Here is a 14216-nt window from a genome sequence, read left to right as displayed (position 1 = left end):
TTTTCTCAAGCAGCAAAGCCTCAGAAAGCTCCAGAGGCACCATTACAGCAGGTAGCACAGGACCAGAGCAACAGCAAGTCAGCAATTAGTTGGTAGGGACTTGAACATTCCCTCTTGTTTAAGAACCAAGCTGGAATATTATCTCTTATTAGGTTCTACTGTGTTAGTAGTCATAGTCACCAATTAAATGTTTCACTAGTGACCTAGAGAAGGCAATGAGTCAAATATTGGCAGGGAAGACAGGTAGGTGTGACTGTGAAGGAAAGCTAAACTCAATACCGTTCTTAACATTTTTGCTGTGACATTGTTTCAGTTCAGATGGAGCTTTTGAGCAGTTATTTCACCGACCAGCAGGTTTTTGAGAGGTGAGAAGAAAGCAGAGAACTGGGATATGTGGACTCAGGGGAACATGCTAAACTCCACATAGTAACCCAAGCTCAGGATCAAACTTAACACGCAGGAGGTGTGAGACAGCATTGCTACCTGCTGCACCACCATTTTATTCTAGTTTATACAATTTGTTTTGTTAGGATGCATTTTTATGCATGTTTTCTTCCACCTCTGGAACATTGCCCACCTTTGCCCCTTCCTTTCCACTAGTGATGCTCAAACTTTGGTCCACTCCTTCATCCACACCTAGATTATCACAACTCCCTTCTCATTGGCCAAATCCCAAATACTAAATCCCTTCAAAGACTACAATAGATTCAGAACTCTGCAGCGAGACATCACCCATACCAAACCATCTGCTCATATCACTCCCATTCTTTCTCAGCTTCACTGGCTACCTGTTCTGTCCCGGATTAAGTAGCCTATAAAATCCTACTACTCATCTTCAAAGCCCGCCATCACCTTGCTCCTCCTTATGTTCGTGACCTTCTGACCCTTTACACTCCATCCTACTCTTTCAGGTCCTCTAGCCTTAATCTCCTTGCTGACCCCCACACCAGACTCTCTACCCTGGTGGCAGGTCCTTCAGCACCATGGAATTCCCTCAAGCTCTGGAAGACCCTCCCTGAACCCCTCCATGACTGTTATTCCCTTCCTTTCTTCAAATCACATGCCAAAACCTTTCTGTTTCATGAACACTTCTCCTCCTCTACCACTGAATAAACTTACCACTCTTTACCAACCTTTTTTTTGTGTGTGTTCTGTTTTCTTTGTTTTGTTTGCTTGACTTTTGTAACGTGACCTTGAGTTTGAGAAAGGTGCTATATAAATGTAACTTATTATTATTATTATTATTATTATTATTTTGTATGTATGTTAAGTACTATTGCATTTACCCTTGTACTCCAGATGAAAGCCGGTGTAGCTCACGGAGCCGTCACTGCGGAAGGCGATGTGCATGATATTCGAGCTGCTCTCTATCTTCTCTGGAAGCTTACTGTCTTGAAACGTCCCAATCAGATGGCTGTTAGTGTGCGGTCCATCATAAATGTACAGGAAGTCGTAATTGGGCTCAATGCTGAAGCTGAAATGAAAAGCAAAGATTCATGAATATTGTGAACCACATTTATCATGGGTTCTATGAGTTAAGCCTAAAATTATTGCTACATTATAGCACAGGTTTGATAAACTACTGACTAAGGGCAGTCTTTTTAACAAATAGGTTTCCATCCCATCCATCCATCCATTTATCCATTATTAGCTCATCCGGCTGACAGGCAATGAGTTTATGCCATCATGTGATGTCCATCGTCCATCCGGCGTCGTCCATATTTCACGAAAATCACTTCTTCTCTCTCAATTCTTCACTGATTTTTATTCTTTTTGGCAGGAACGTAGGTCTGCCTGGGGTGCATATAGCTTCTGCCCAAATTTGCATAATTGCAATTAATAATGAAGATCTGGAGTAATTAAGCCCTAATGAGCAGTTTCCACACAAATCGCTTCTTCTCCCTCAGTTCTTCACTGATTTTGATTCCTTCTGGCATGAAGGTAGGGGTACCTAGGGTGCATATAGCTTCTACCCAGATTTGTTTAATTACAATTATTAATTAAGTTATGGACTAATTAAGCCTTAATGAGCAGTTCAACAAAAATTGCTTCTTCTCGGTCAATTCCTCACCGTTTTGGATTCTTTCTGGCAAATAGATAGGTATTCCTAGGGTGGATACAGCTTATATATATAGCTTGTTTATAGTGTTTATATAGCTTGCAACATTTGTCACACAAGGTGGCCCACTTTAGCTCATTCCTTCTGGACTAGACAGGGCCGGAGTGAGCTACGCCATCATTGACGGTCTCGTCAGAGTCATGGGTGAGCTGGAACCAATCCCAGCTGACACTGGGTGAGAGGCAGGGTACACCCTGGGCAGTTTGCCAATCTATCGCAGGGCTAGTACAGAGACAAACAACCATTCACACTCACATTCGCACCTATGGGCAATTTGGTGTAGCCAGTGGACCTAATTCACATGTCATTAGACTGTGGGAGGAAACCAGAACACCCAGAGGAAACCTACAAAGGCATGGAGAGAATATCCAAACTCCATACAGAAAGGCCTCAGTCAACCATGTGGTTTGAACCCAGAACCTTTTCTCTGTGAGGTGACAGTGCTAACCACTGCATTGCCATGTCACCAACAAATAGGTTTCTGTAATTAATAATTGCCAAGCCACTGGTGTGCTATTTGTCATTTAAAACCAATATAAAGTGCGTCACCATGAGCCACCAGAACAGCTTCAATATTCAAGTCTTTGGAACTGATATATCCATCAAATATTGCCTCAAGTAGTGTTTTGATGATGCTGATGGAGAGCCTTGTCTGACATGTCACTCTAAAATCTCTCATCAGTTTTCAGAAGGCCATAGCATATGATTTATATTATTTTCATCCTCATTAAACCATCAGACTTAGCCTGTGGATAGGAGTCCTGGAAGGGACCACGCCTGTTAGGATCAACGATCAATCAGTGGAATTTTGTATGGATTTGCAGTGATGCTTCTTTCTAAACCGAGACAAGTGAAACCAAACCATGGCAGGAAAGAAATGGCTCCCACAGCCTAACAGATCCACTCGTTTGGCCTTTAATTTGTCATTTTGTCTGAATCTAATTATAGATTCTGCATCACCTGTACTACAAAACCAAATAAACCAGAGAAAAGAGGAGAGCTCCATGAATGTAAGTTGTAATCCACATGAGCAGACACGAGCTGAATAATTTCAGATCACAGAGGCGTTTGAAGAAGCAGCTCTTTTGGTGTGCTTCATGGATGGAAAAACAGCATTAGTGAAAATTGAGAATGAAACAGTCCCCAATGGCAAAAACGATAATCTCTGTAACGCTCCACTTTATCCTTGCTTTTAAAACGCAGGTGGAAACAGACTTTCCTGGAGAAACGATTCTGACTGAAGCAGAGCCTTTTATTAATGTAGGATATACAAAAAAATTTCTCTCTTATTATTGATAGAATATATTTTCTCATGCTGAATTAATTGAGTTTTGTTCATTTCTCGGATGTTAATGCGTGACAAAACGGCGATGTTTACTATCCCAAGAGTCTCCTTTCTATTTTTTGTTTGACTAACAACATGCTTCCAATAAACACATGCTAAACCACAGGAAAGGTTTACCTGATGAAGGCTAATGAGATGACATAATCAGGGTGCACAGTGATGAACCAATCGCAGTCCTTGCTGTGTGGGTAGGGGTGAGGAAAGTTTGGAGACAGGATGAATCCAGATGAGCCTGTGATATTTCCTCCACAAGGAGCTGAAAGACAAGGGACATGCCGTAATGTTATTCACTGTTATTAAATGGGGAAAACCTGCATATATAAAATATATTCACTGGAAGTGGAATCCAGGCAACCAAGAATGCATTGACTCCGTGTGAAATTGTCAAAAACAAAGGCTTTGCATCTTAAAATTCAGCAAATTAAGCTATGTTAGGTCATCGGCTGTCCATTGCTGACAATGATGACTGCTTCATTAGGATGCATGGAAACGCAGATGGGCCACGAGGCCCACACCAGAGCGACAGAGTCGCCCACAGAGGCGGCACGAACGGCCCAGCCGAGCCACCACGGAATGTCTGGCCTTGTGAGCTCTCGCATACTATTCTCCTCTCCTAACAAAGCACCTTGCACAGTAAGGTAAGACAAACAGTGTCATGCCCCCATCGTGTTGTCTCTCTGGACCTCCAGACCTGATGCCAAGTGGTGCACAAAAGTGCCACAGACCTGATGGGTATGGAAGTTGCCCCGCAGTGACATCTGACTTGCCGAGTGATGCTATTCGTTGGCCATTTAAGTGGCTCTTCCACATGCCATCTGGTGGTGCGCCATTGACCCTGTTGGGTTCATCTGCCACATTGCACTGAAAAGCGCCCTGCTGCCAGCGCCTTATTGGTGATGGACTATTTAACCCATAGCTGGAACCCAGGCAGGTGTTACCACTCTGGGTCAGTATGTTCAATACAGGTAGAGTGAAGTTCAGAAAGCTGGTTTGCTTTTTGGTCAGCAGATTTCTTCAACAGTCTCCAAAAAAGGAAATGCCACACCCACTTTATCAACATCAGACCAATCAAATCATTTGCTGGAGTATGTCAAATGCTGTACCTTCACTAGCCACTTTATCCAAGACCCTAGTGCTTCACACCACATTGTCATTGATTATTATTAGTTCATCTAGCCAACAGGTGATGAGTTTACGCCATCGTGTGTTGTCCGTCGTCTGTCCGGCATCGTCCACATTTCACGAAAATCGCTTCTTCTCTTTCAATTCTTCACTGATTTTTATTCTTTTTGGCAGGAAGGTAAGTCTGCCTGGGGTGCATATGGCTTCTACAGTACATATGGCAGTTTCCACACTAATTACTTCTTCTCCCTCAATTCTTCACCGATTTTGATTCTTTCTGGCATGAAGATAGGGGTACCTAGGGTGCATATAACTTCTACCCAGATTTGCTTAATTAAAATTATTAACGAAGTTATGAACTAATCAAGCCTTCATGAGCAGTTCAAAAAAAATCGCTTCTTCTCGGTCAATTCCTCGCCGTTTTGGATTCTTTCTGCCAAATAGGTCGGTATTCCTAGGGTGGATATCGCTTCTATATATAGCTTGTATATAGCGTTTATAGCTTGCAACATTTATTGCTCAAGGTCGCCCATTTTAGATCATTCCTTCTAGACTAGACGGGGCCAGAGTGAGCTACGCCATCATTGACGGTCTCGTTTTCCTATAACTGTTGTGTTTCTTCCCTTTTGCTTTGTGTTCAAGTGTTATACACCATGCTGTCATGTATCATATCTTGTTCCTATTAGCCCAATCTTAGACTAAACCAAAGTGTGAATTAATTGAAGGCTGGGTGTTGGTGATGTCACCCCCCCAAAAAAAAAAAAAAAATTAAAAATTAAAAAAGTCAACTGAGAGCAAACTTGGGACCTGCAAATAAAGCTTTTATTAATAAATGAGGTGTTTGAATTGCATTGCAATCGATTGAATTTCAAAGTGTCCTCTAAAGCCAGCAGGGGTTCATTTATTACCCTCATTTCAATTATGACTTCATAGTTTATTTATGACTGTAGAATCCATTTTAACATCTCGGACCAGCATGCAAGAAAGCACATGTCAAATCAAATCAACATAGTGCCTTACTTTATCAGGACTCAAAGGGAAAACAACAACAAGAAAAAAAAAAAAAGCCAACACATCCATCACTCTGAATTTGGAAAAATAAAATAACTTCAAGCAATTTTGACCACTAGTTTTACAAACTGCAGTTGATTGCAAAACACCAGCAATTTCCCAGTCAGAGGACATGCCTCTAGCATCTGAATGCTGACTGAGCACTCGATCAGATATTTCTGTCAACAAGATTTATTTTTAATGACGTTTTTCAGGTTCTGAAAGGGTGAGATTCATTTCTGGTTGGAGTTTATGGTGTTCTGCTGTGCCCTGAGTGGTGTGAAATGCTTGAAATGAGGTGCACCCAAAGTTCTCAAAGGGGTTTTAGGTGCAAGCAGTGCAAATTGAAAAAAAAAAAAAAAAAAAGAAAATCTCACCAATGCAAGTAGGAGGGCTTGGTTGCCAGTAGTATCGGTTTTCCACTTGAATGCAGGTGATTCGAGACTCGCCCTGTAGTTCGTAGCCTGGGTCACACACGAATGTCATGGTGTCACCTGGTTCCTTGCCCTCGCCGCTCCGTGTGCCATTCATTGGTGTTCCTGGATCCCTGCAGGCGGTCGCTACTGAACCTGACAAGTACAAACAGCAGAACTGATGTTTTATTCATCAGTATAATGCATCAGAATTTTCCTAGCCAAGTCTGTGTATCAGGGGTTGAGTATTTCAGCAGGTGTTTTCACATTACAAAAATGTTCTTCAAAATAAATCCGTCCACCCTTGTTCAGGTCAAGTGTTTCAGAAGGTGTTTTCATGCCACTGACTCTACTTCTTCAAAACGTTTGTTGTACAGTTGTGTTCTTATCTTCCTGATGAAAATGTTCTAGTGTTTTAATACTTTCTGATACAGAATCTTTCTTACATTTATCGCTTGGAGTAAATGCCACTTCTTGGTTGCTATGGCAATCAGTGATAGCGAAGAGATAGAGACGGACTGCAATATATCAGATATTTATTTAATTTCCTGCAGCCTTGTATCAGATGCACAGAAGGAGGTAAGACATTCAGAGCTTTTTCCTGAGGTCTGTCCTGATGCAAGTCTTTGAAAAATAAACGTGGACCATTTTTATTTACGTATTGATTTCTCAGCATTTATCCTCTGTGTGATTATCCTGTGGCTTACTGGCCCAGTGAAAATTAATTTGACATCTAAATGTATTATATTTAATCCTGCAGGAATAACTGAGCTTGACGTACTGACATCCATGCCAGGCCTGAAACCAAATCTATTTCTTTTGAATTCATGAACATGGATTTATTTTAAATTAAAAAGTAGCTTACTGGAAAAGTCGATAGCGAAGCCAGACTTGCTGATGTAGAAATCGGTCTCGAACTGAATGGTAACGATGTTGAGGGTGCTGTGGATCCCATCAGGCAACAGGGAACCGCTTACTTCCTTCAGAAGCATCTCGTTCTCGGGACGGCCGTCCCACACCTTCAGGATGTCATGAGATGCTTCCGTGTCAAAGGCGAGAAACTGGAGGCTGGAGAAGGAGAAAGAAGACGTAACATCTTTTTAATTCCAATGGAACTTATTAAGTTCTTCTTCTGTCTTATCATGGGAAATCAATGAGCTCCAAGCTTTGCCACTTGTGTCAAGATTCATAAATCTGGCTGACATCCTCTTATCTTATCTTGGATTTGGCCTGCAATAACCATCTCATCTCATCTCATTATCTCTAGCCACTTTATCCTGTTCTACAGGGTCGCAGGCGAGCTGGAGCCTATCCCAGCTGACTACGGGTGAAAGGCGGGGTACACCCTGGACAAGTCGCCAGGTCATCACAGGGCTGACACATAGACACAGACAACCATTCACACTCACATTCACACCTACGGTCAATTTAGAGTCACCAGTTAACCTAACCTGCATGTCTTTGGACTGTGGGGGAAACCGGAGCACCCGGAGGAAACCCACGCGGACACGGGGAGAACATGCAAACTCCGCACAGAAAGGCCCTCGCTGGCCACGGGGCTCGAACCCGGACTTTCTTGCTGTGAGGCGACAGCGCTAACCACTACACCACCGTGCCGCCCTCTACAATAACCAAACAAACAACAAGGACTTTTTTGGTACCAAGACCCAATCAAAGCAGAGTAGCCTACTTGGTGGCACGGTGGTGTAGTGGTTAGCGCTGTTGCCTCACAGCAAGAAGGTTCCGGGTTCAAACTGCCTTTCTGTGTGGAGTTTGCATGTTCTCCTCTTGTCTGCGTGGGTTTCCTCCAGGTACTCTGGTTTCCCCCACTGTCTAAAGATATGCAGTTAGATTAACGTGGGGCAGCCTTGGGCTGAGGTGCCCTTGAGCAAGGTACCGAACCCCTGACTGCTCCCCAGGCGCTGTAGTGTGGCTGCCCACTGCTCTGGGTGTGTGTGCTTGTGTTCACTGCTTCAGATGGGTTAAATGCAGAGGATGAATTTCACTGTGCTTGAAGTGTGCATGTGACAAATAAAAGTTTCTTCTTCTTCTTCTTCTTTCTTCTTCTAATGGACGTCCATCATGTTTCTGGTCAGCTGTTTCACGCTGGGCATCCGGAGACCATTCAACACAGTCTTGATCTTTGTCTTGTCATCCATTACTGTGATGCTCTGAAGCTTTATCACAGAATATATTTAGCAGACATATTTTAACATTTAATTCCCTGTTCCTCCTCTGGGTCACTGCTGATCCTGACTGCGAAACTATAATTAATTTCACATTCTCCTTTGTAATTCCCTTTAATCAGTGACCTACATACTGTATATTGTTTTAGCAGTACCCCAATTTCTGAAGCTCTAAACCTTGGTCAAATATTGGCAGTAGAATTTTAGCTGAAAAAAAAAAAAAAAGAATTTTACTTTCCTGAGGTCTTAATGAAATTTATTTTGGAAAGAGAAGCTGAGGTACCTGACAGTATTGCCTGAGTCCACCTCAATGGCCCATGTACAGCGGAGATTGTTGTCATAAGGAAACGGGTATCCAGGAGATAATATTCGCCCCGATGATTCACCTTTGAAACTTCCGCCACATTCCGCTACAATGCATCAGAATAAACAGGTTATTACGCTGTGACCTACTGCTCATATCTCTGATGTATAAAATGGCCTGTTCACAAATTCCCAAAAGACAAAGTGGCAGCTACTGCACTGATTTTTTTTTTTCTTCAAACGACAATGTTACAAATTACTTCCAGGTACAGGAAACTTGAAGAATCAGATGTGTCGGATCATGAAAAACATGCATGGTGAAGCACGGTGGTGGTAACACTGTAATAGCTGAACAGGTCAATTCAATGGCAGCACGTTATAATTAAAAATAATGCAGCTTCTTCAAAATTTTTTTCATCAATAAATACAGTAAAAATATTTTTTGTCATTATACTTTTTCCATTTCAACATCTTTCATGAATCCTTAATGAATTGCATTTGTGATTCAATTAAATAAATAAAACAATAATTACTTATAATGAAACGTTAATAATTGAGTGAAAAATTGCACTAATATATTATAGATAAACTGTTACAAACTGCATACTTTTTGAATAAAAATGAAATCTGATTTTAATTTACTTATTGCACAAAATGGATGACTGAAAATCAGACAGAACACAAAAGGTCCTGTTGGCAAACAATTAGTTCATTTTTTAAAGCTAGACGGCCTTTCGATGTCATACAATCTGTGAAATTTAGTTCCGGTTGAAATGTAGTCATTGTGATATATGTTTATTTCTGTAATATCTCACAAAATATCAGGCCATTCTGTGGTGGGGAAGTTATTTAATTTGAGCGGAGCAAATAATCGTACGTTTCGTGCAGTCAAGCAGACAGGGGAAGTCCGTGTGCGCATGCGCAGGTTTACTTTCTTCTTGTTCTTCATTTGGGTTTTACAGCAGCTGGCATCCACAGTGTTGCGTTACTGCCACCTACAGGTTTACCTTTGAGCGTGCACTGACAGTTCCATCATTCTGTCGCTAAACGAACAGCTGATCACACCGAGGTGCTCGCTGAGCGCCGGTATTTATTAGTTTGGTCCTGCGTTTCCTTTCCTTCGTATAGAACATAATGTCTTTTCTTCTCGCTTTCTTTCCGTTACTGTAGTCGGTCTTTCACATTTCATTGGCACACTCACGTCCTCCATTTTTCTCTCAGGTTTCAAATTTGTATCCCACAATGCCTTGCGTGAACAGGGAAAGCCCACCATGTGATGCATGACGTAGTATCTTGTATTGGGTCATGGTGAAGCAGGAAAAAATAGCAGAGAATTTAGGGCCACGTGGAGATAAATTCATTAATTGTTCTATTTAAAAAAAAAACTCATAAAATTGGAAGTCTGTGATTTGAATTCAGTAGCTTTCAGTCCACTAAACAAAAATAATTGGGTGTCGGGGAAAATTCTTTTTATGACCTACACTTGAGAAATCTGAAAGGCAGTCTAGCTTTAAGTTTTTTTCATCAATAAATATGACATTTTTTGTCACTGTATTTTTCCATTTCAACATCGTTTATTAACCCTTGACAAATTGCCTTTGTGACTGAATTAAATAAAGAAAAAACTAATTATTTATAATGAAACCTTAATAATTGTGTAACAAAATGCAGCAATACATTTATACGAGTTAAACTGTGACAAATTGCATACTTTTTGCATGAAAAATAAAATCTGACTTTCATTTACTTATTGCAGATAATAGATGACTGAAAATAAGACAGAACACAAAAGGTCCTGTTGGCAAACGATTACTGAATTATTTATTTATTTATTTTTCTGAAAGCAACTTTACATTATAACATGCAATAAAAATATTATGGAAATAAAACATATATTAACAAATAGAAGACTTTTACTTTATTACCTTTACTTCATTTATGACTACGTTATTTTAAAATTTTGTTCAATTAACTAATTAATCAATCAATTATCGTTTTTTTTTCCAATTTACTGACTAATTCTTGTACTTATTGCTGTGATTTTAAATGTGATAAACTCCATATATTTTAATTCATGGTTTATTAATAATACTTAATTAAATGTTATTAATGCTTTTAGAGTTTTGGACCCTGCTCTTCATTTGTGAAAGTTTTTTTTTTTTTTATCTTAATGATGACCTGATGAAATATGGTCTTTTTAACATTTATTTATTTGTTTATTTATTTATTTTATTTTTTAGTACTGCCACATTTATGATCACACACCAGCCTCTTCCACAAGTATGCTAATGTGGGCGAACACTCAAAGCATTTATGCATGGGCAAAGCGTCATGCTTTAAGTGCACTTCTTTGCTCCCATGTTTAATTAATGCTATCTGGGTTATATATGAGCCCAGACCCACTCTGGAAACAGGAGACCAGTGCATTCATCACTGAGGGGGGAAAAAGTGCCATCATCATACTTCTCATAGTGCTTGTCATAAACACAGATTTCAAAGGCACATATGGACAATCAGTGATAACAGCAGCGAGGGCATAATTGAATAACATGTAAGCTTCTTTACAGATGACAGGAAGACAAATTAGCTGAGTGAAAATGGGTAGAAATGCGTTAACCAGCTGTGCTGTCACTTTGACAGCGATGTAGCCTTACAAAATGGATGAGATTAAGAAAAAAAAAAAGATTCTGTATCGACCACCGAACATATTATTTATTAAGTCTCATTACTGCTCTGGTTGCAAATTTGGATAATTACAGTGAGCATTGATCTTCAACAGGAAGAGGCCGATGTGCAAGATACGAGTGAAGTATTGAATGAGTTCCCAGCTCAAGAAGCATATCATGTAGATCTATACATCTACTTTGCTTTGCAGTGTTTGTCATTTTTCTGAATCTAGTAAGACTAATTGTTACAGAATGCAGTCAACTGTAACAGCCAGACTGTAGATAACTGTATTGACTGTTTGGGCTGATAGTATATACCAGGGAAAGATGACTGACCGGTCATGTTCCCGAGGGCTCTAGCTACTAAAGGACGCCTCTACGATGAATTATAAGGCCATTCCACCAGGAATGGCTCATGACCATAGATTTTGGTAAGGCAGGAAAACTTTAATAATGCCACTGCCTCAAATAAAATTAATTCAAGATGCTATCACACTTGACTTATACTATCAGCTATTACAGTGAGTATATAGTGACTAACCTCTGAAATAAGAAGTTAGGATCTGAAAAATAACTGCAGACACCAATTTTCATCAAGTGTGCAGTATACATGCAGGTCAGGCAGCAGGTACAATGCAATATATAGTAATATATAGATTTAGGCACTGCCTAAAAGCGGAGCTTCCATCTGTTTCTGGGTTGTAGAATTTTCTTATATCATAGCCAGCCTATTGTTTTATTTCTTTACTGGCTAACACAGGCTATGAGGCGGTGTGTATGACTGGCAATTACTAACACTGGCCACGAGGCGGTGTGTATGACTGGCAATTACTAACACTGGCCACTAGGCGGTGTGTATGACTGGCAATTACTAACACTGGCCACTAGGCGGTGTGTATGACTGGTAATTACTAACACTGGCCACTAGGCGGTGTATATGACTGGCAATTACTAACACTGGCCACTAGGTGGTGTATATGACTGGCAATTACTAACACTGGCCACTAGGCGGTGTGTATGACTGGTAGTTACTAACATTGACCACTAGGCGGTGTGTGTGACTGGTAATTACTAACACTGGCCACTAGGCGGTGTGTATGACTGGTAATTACTAACACTGGCCACTAGGCGGTGTGTATGACTGGTAATTACTAACACTGGCCACTAGGTGGTGTATATGACTGGTAATTACTAACACTGGCCACTAGGCAGTGTGTATGACTGGTAATTACTAACACTGGCCACTAGGCATGTGTATGACTGGTAATTACTAACACTGGCCACTAGGCGGTGTGTATGACTGGTAATTACTAACACTGGCCACTAGGCGGTGTATATGACTGGTAATTACTAACACTGGCCACTAGGCAGTGTGTATGACTGGTAATTACTAACACTGGCCACTAGGCGGCATGTCTCATCTCATCTCATTATCTCTAGCCGCTTTATCCTGTTCTACAGGGTCGCAGGCAAGCTGGAGCCTATCCCAGCTGACTACGGGCGAGAGGCGGGGTACACCCTGGACAAGTCACCAGGTCATCACAGGGCTTAGGCGGCGTGTATGACTGGTAATTACTCACACTGGTCTGGTGGCAGGCACGCACAGGACCGAAACCATCAGAAAACAACCCGATGGGTTTCTTTATGTATCCACACTCTATGCCTGTGGGGTCTGGCCACACTCTATACCTATTCAAGTCAACTGTGCAGGAAAATGGGGGCTGCGATAGTGAGGTGAGAAAGAGAGTGCAGGCAGGGTGGAGCAGTTGGAGAAGGATTTCGGGAGTCATTTGTGATTGGAAAGTCCCAGAAAAAGTGAAAGGTAAGATGTATAAGACAATAGTGAGACCAGCTGTGATGTATGGATTGGAGACCATACCCTTCACGAAGAGACAGGAGGCAAAGTTGGAGGTGGCGGAGTTGAGGATGTTAAGGTTTGCGATGGGAGGTTGGACAGGATAAGGAACGAGCACATCAGAGGGACAGCACATGTGGAGAGCTTGGGAATTAAGCTAAGAGAGATGAGACTGAGATGGTACGGGCACATCCTGAGAAGAGATGCAGAGCATGTTGGAAGGAGAATGTTGAGGATGGAGCTGCCAGGCACACGAAAACGAGGAAGGTCAAAGAGGAGATACATGGATGTGGTGAGAGAGGACATGAAAGTGGCAGGTGTGGTAGAGAAGGATGCGGAAGACAGGGAGCAATGGAGACGAAAAATCCGCTGTGGCGACCCCTAATCGGGAGCAGCCGAAAGAAGAAGAAGACTCTATGCCTATGGGGCTCTGCTCGCATGGGCCAAAGGCCCGCGCAGGAGCTCCACTATTATTATACACACAGGACACCTTTTTTTGATGGAATAAAAACGTGTTCTATTCCCTTCTAGCGGGTTTTACTCATTTGGTTTGATAGCATGCAATATCGGTAGCATATTGCTTATCCTACATGTATTATGTCACTCTACCCAGTGGAGAATGAGCACTGAATATGGTTTATGATATTGCACAGTTGTCAAGATAACATGATGTCACATGTCGAACACGTAAAACTTCCATGCTAGCAAGCGACTGTGACAATTTGTAAACAAACTGGGCTGCCAATTTTTTTTCATTAAAAAAGGAAGATTTTGAGAGAATTTTGGCTGCAAGGTAGCTTCGTTGTGTGTAGCTGTTGATGTTGATGTTAACAGTAGCTAAGTAAGTTACACAGGCATAATAATAATAATAATAATAATAATAATAATAATAATAATAATCGACTTGACTGTGCTAGCGTTGGCCTTTGCTAACACTACAACACTACCTTGCTAACACTACACTGGCTGGAAGGTAACTGGACTGCTGTGCTAACAGCACCGAGTCGTGGTTAAGCTAGTGTTGGCCTTCAAGAATGCTGATATGAAGAGAGTGTATTATAATAATAATAATAATAATAATAATAATAATAATAATAACTCATCTTTGACTCGTTCAATATCATGCTATCTGAATGGAATACATCTGATAGACCGCT

The 14216-nt window shown here is 41.1% G+C and overlaps 1 protein-coding gene across 1 annotated transcript in view; it reads right to left on the bottom strand.

Moving 5' to 3' along the window:
• Positions 1–14216, bottom strand: part of csmd3a (CUB and Sushi multiple domains 3a) — a 631117-nt gene that overhangs the window by 356085 nt on the left and 260816 nt on the right. The window contains exons 25-29 of the mRNA XM_060900611.1: positions 8519–8645; positions 6915–7117; positions 6014–6205; positions 3582–3720; positions 1287–1474 (exon numbers count right to left, since the gene is read on the bottom strand). Coding sequence (XP_060756594.1) covers positions 1287–1474; positions 3582–3720; positions 6014–6205; positions 6915–7117; positions 8519–8645 — 849 coding nt within the window. The remainder of the gene's footprint in view (positions 1–1286; positions 1475–3581; positions 3721–6013; positions 6206–6914; positions 7118–8518; positions 8646–14216) is intronic.

This window comes from Neoarius graeffei, chromosome 19 (genome assembly GCF_027579695.1).
Source record: "Neoarius graeffei isolate fNeoGra1 chromosome 19, fNeoGra1.pri, whole genome shotgun sequence".
Lineage (NCBI taxonomy): Eukaryota > Metazoa > Chordata > Actinopteri > Siluriformes > Ariidae > Neoarius > Neoarius graeffei.
The sequence above is the reverse complement of the archived record's forward strand: the minus strand, read 5'-3'. Positions and strand labels throughout refer to the sequence as shown.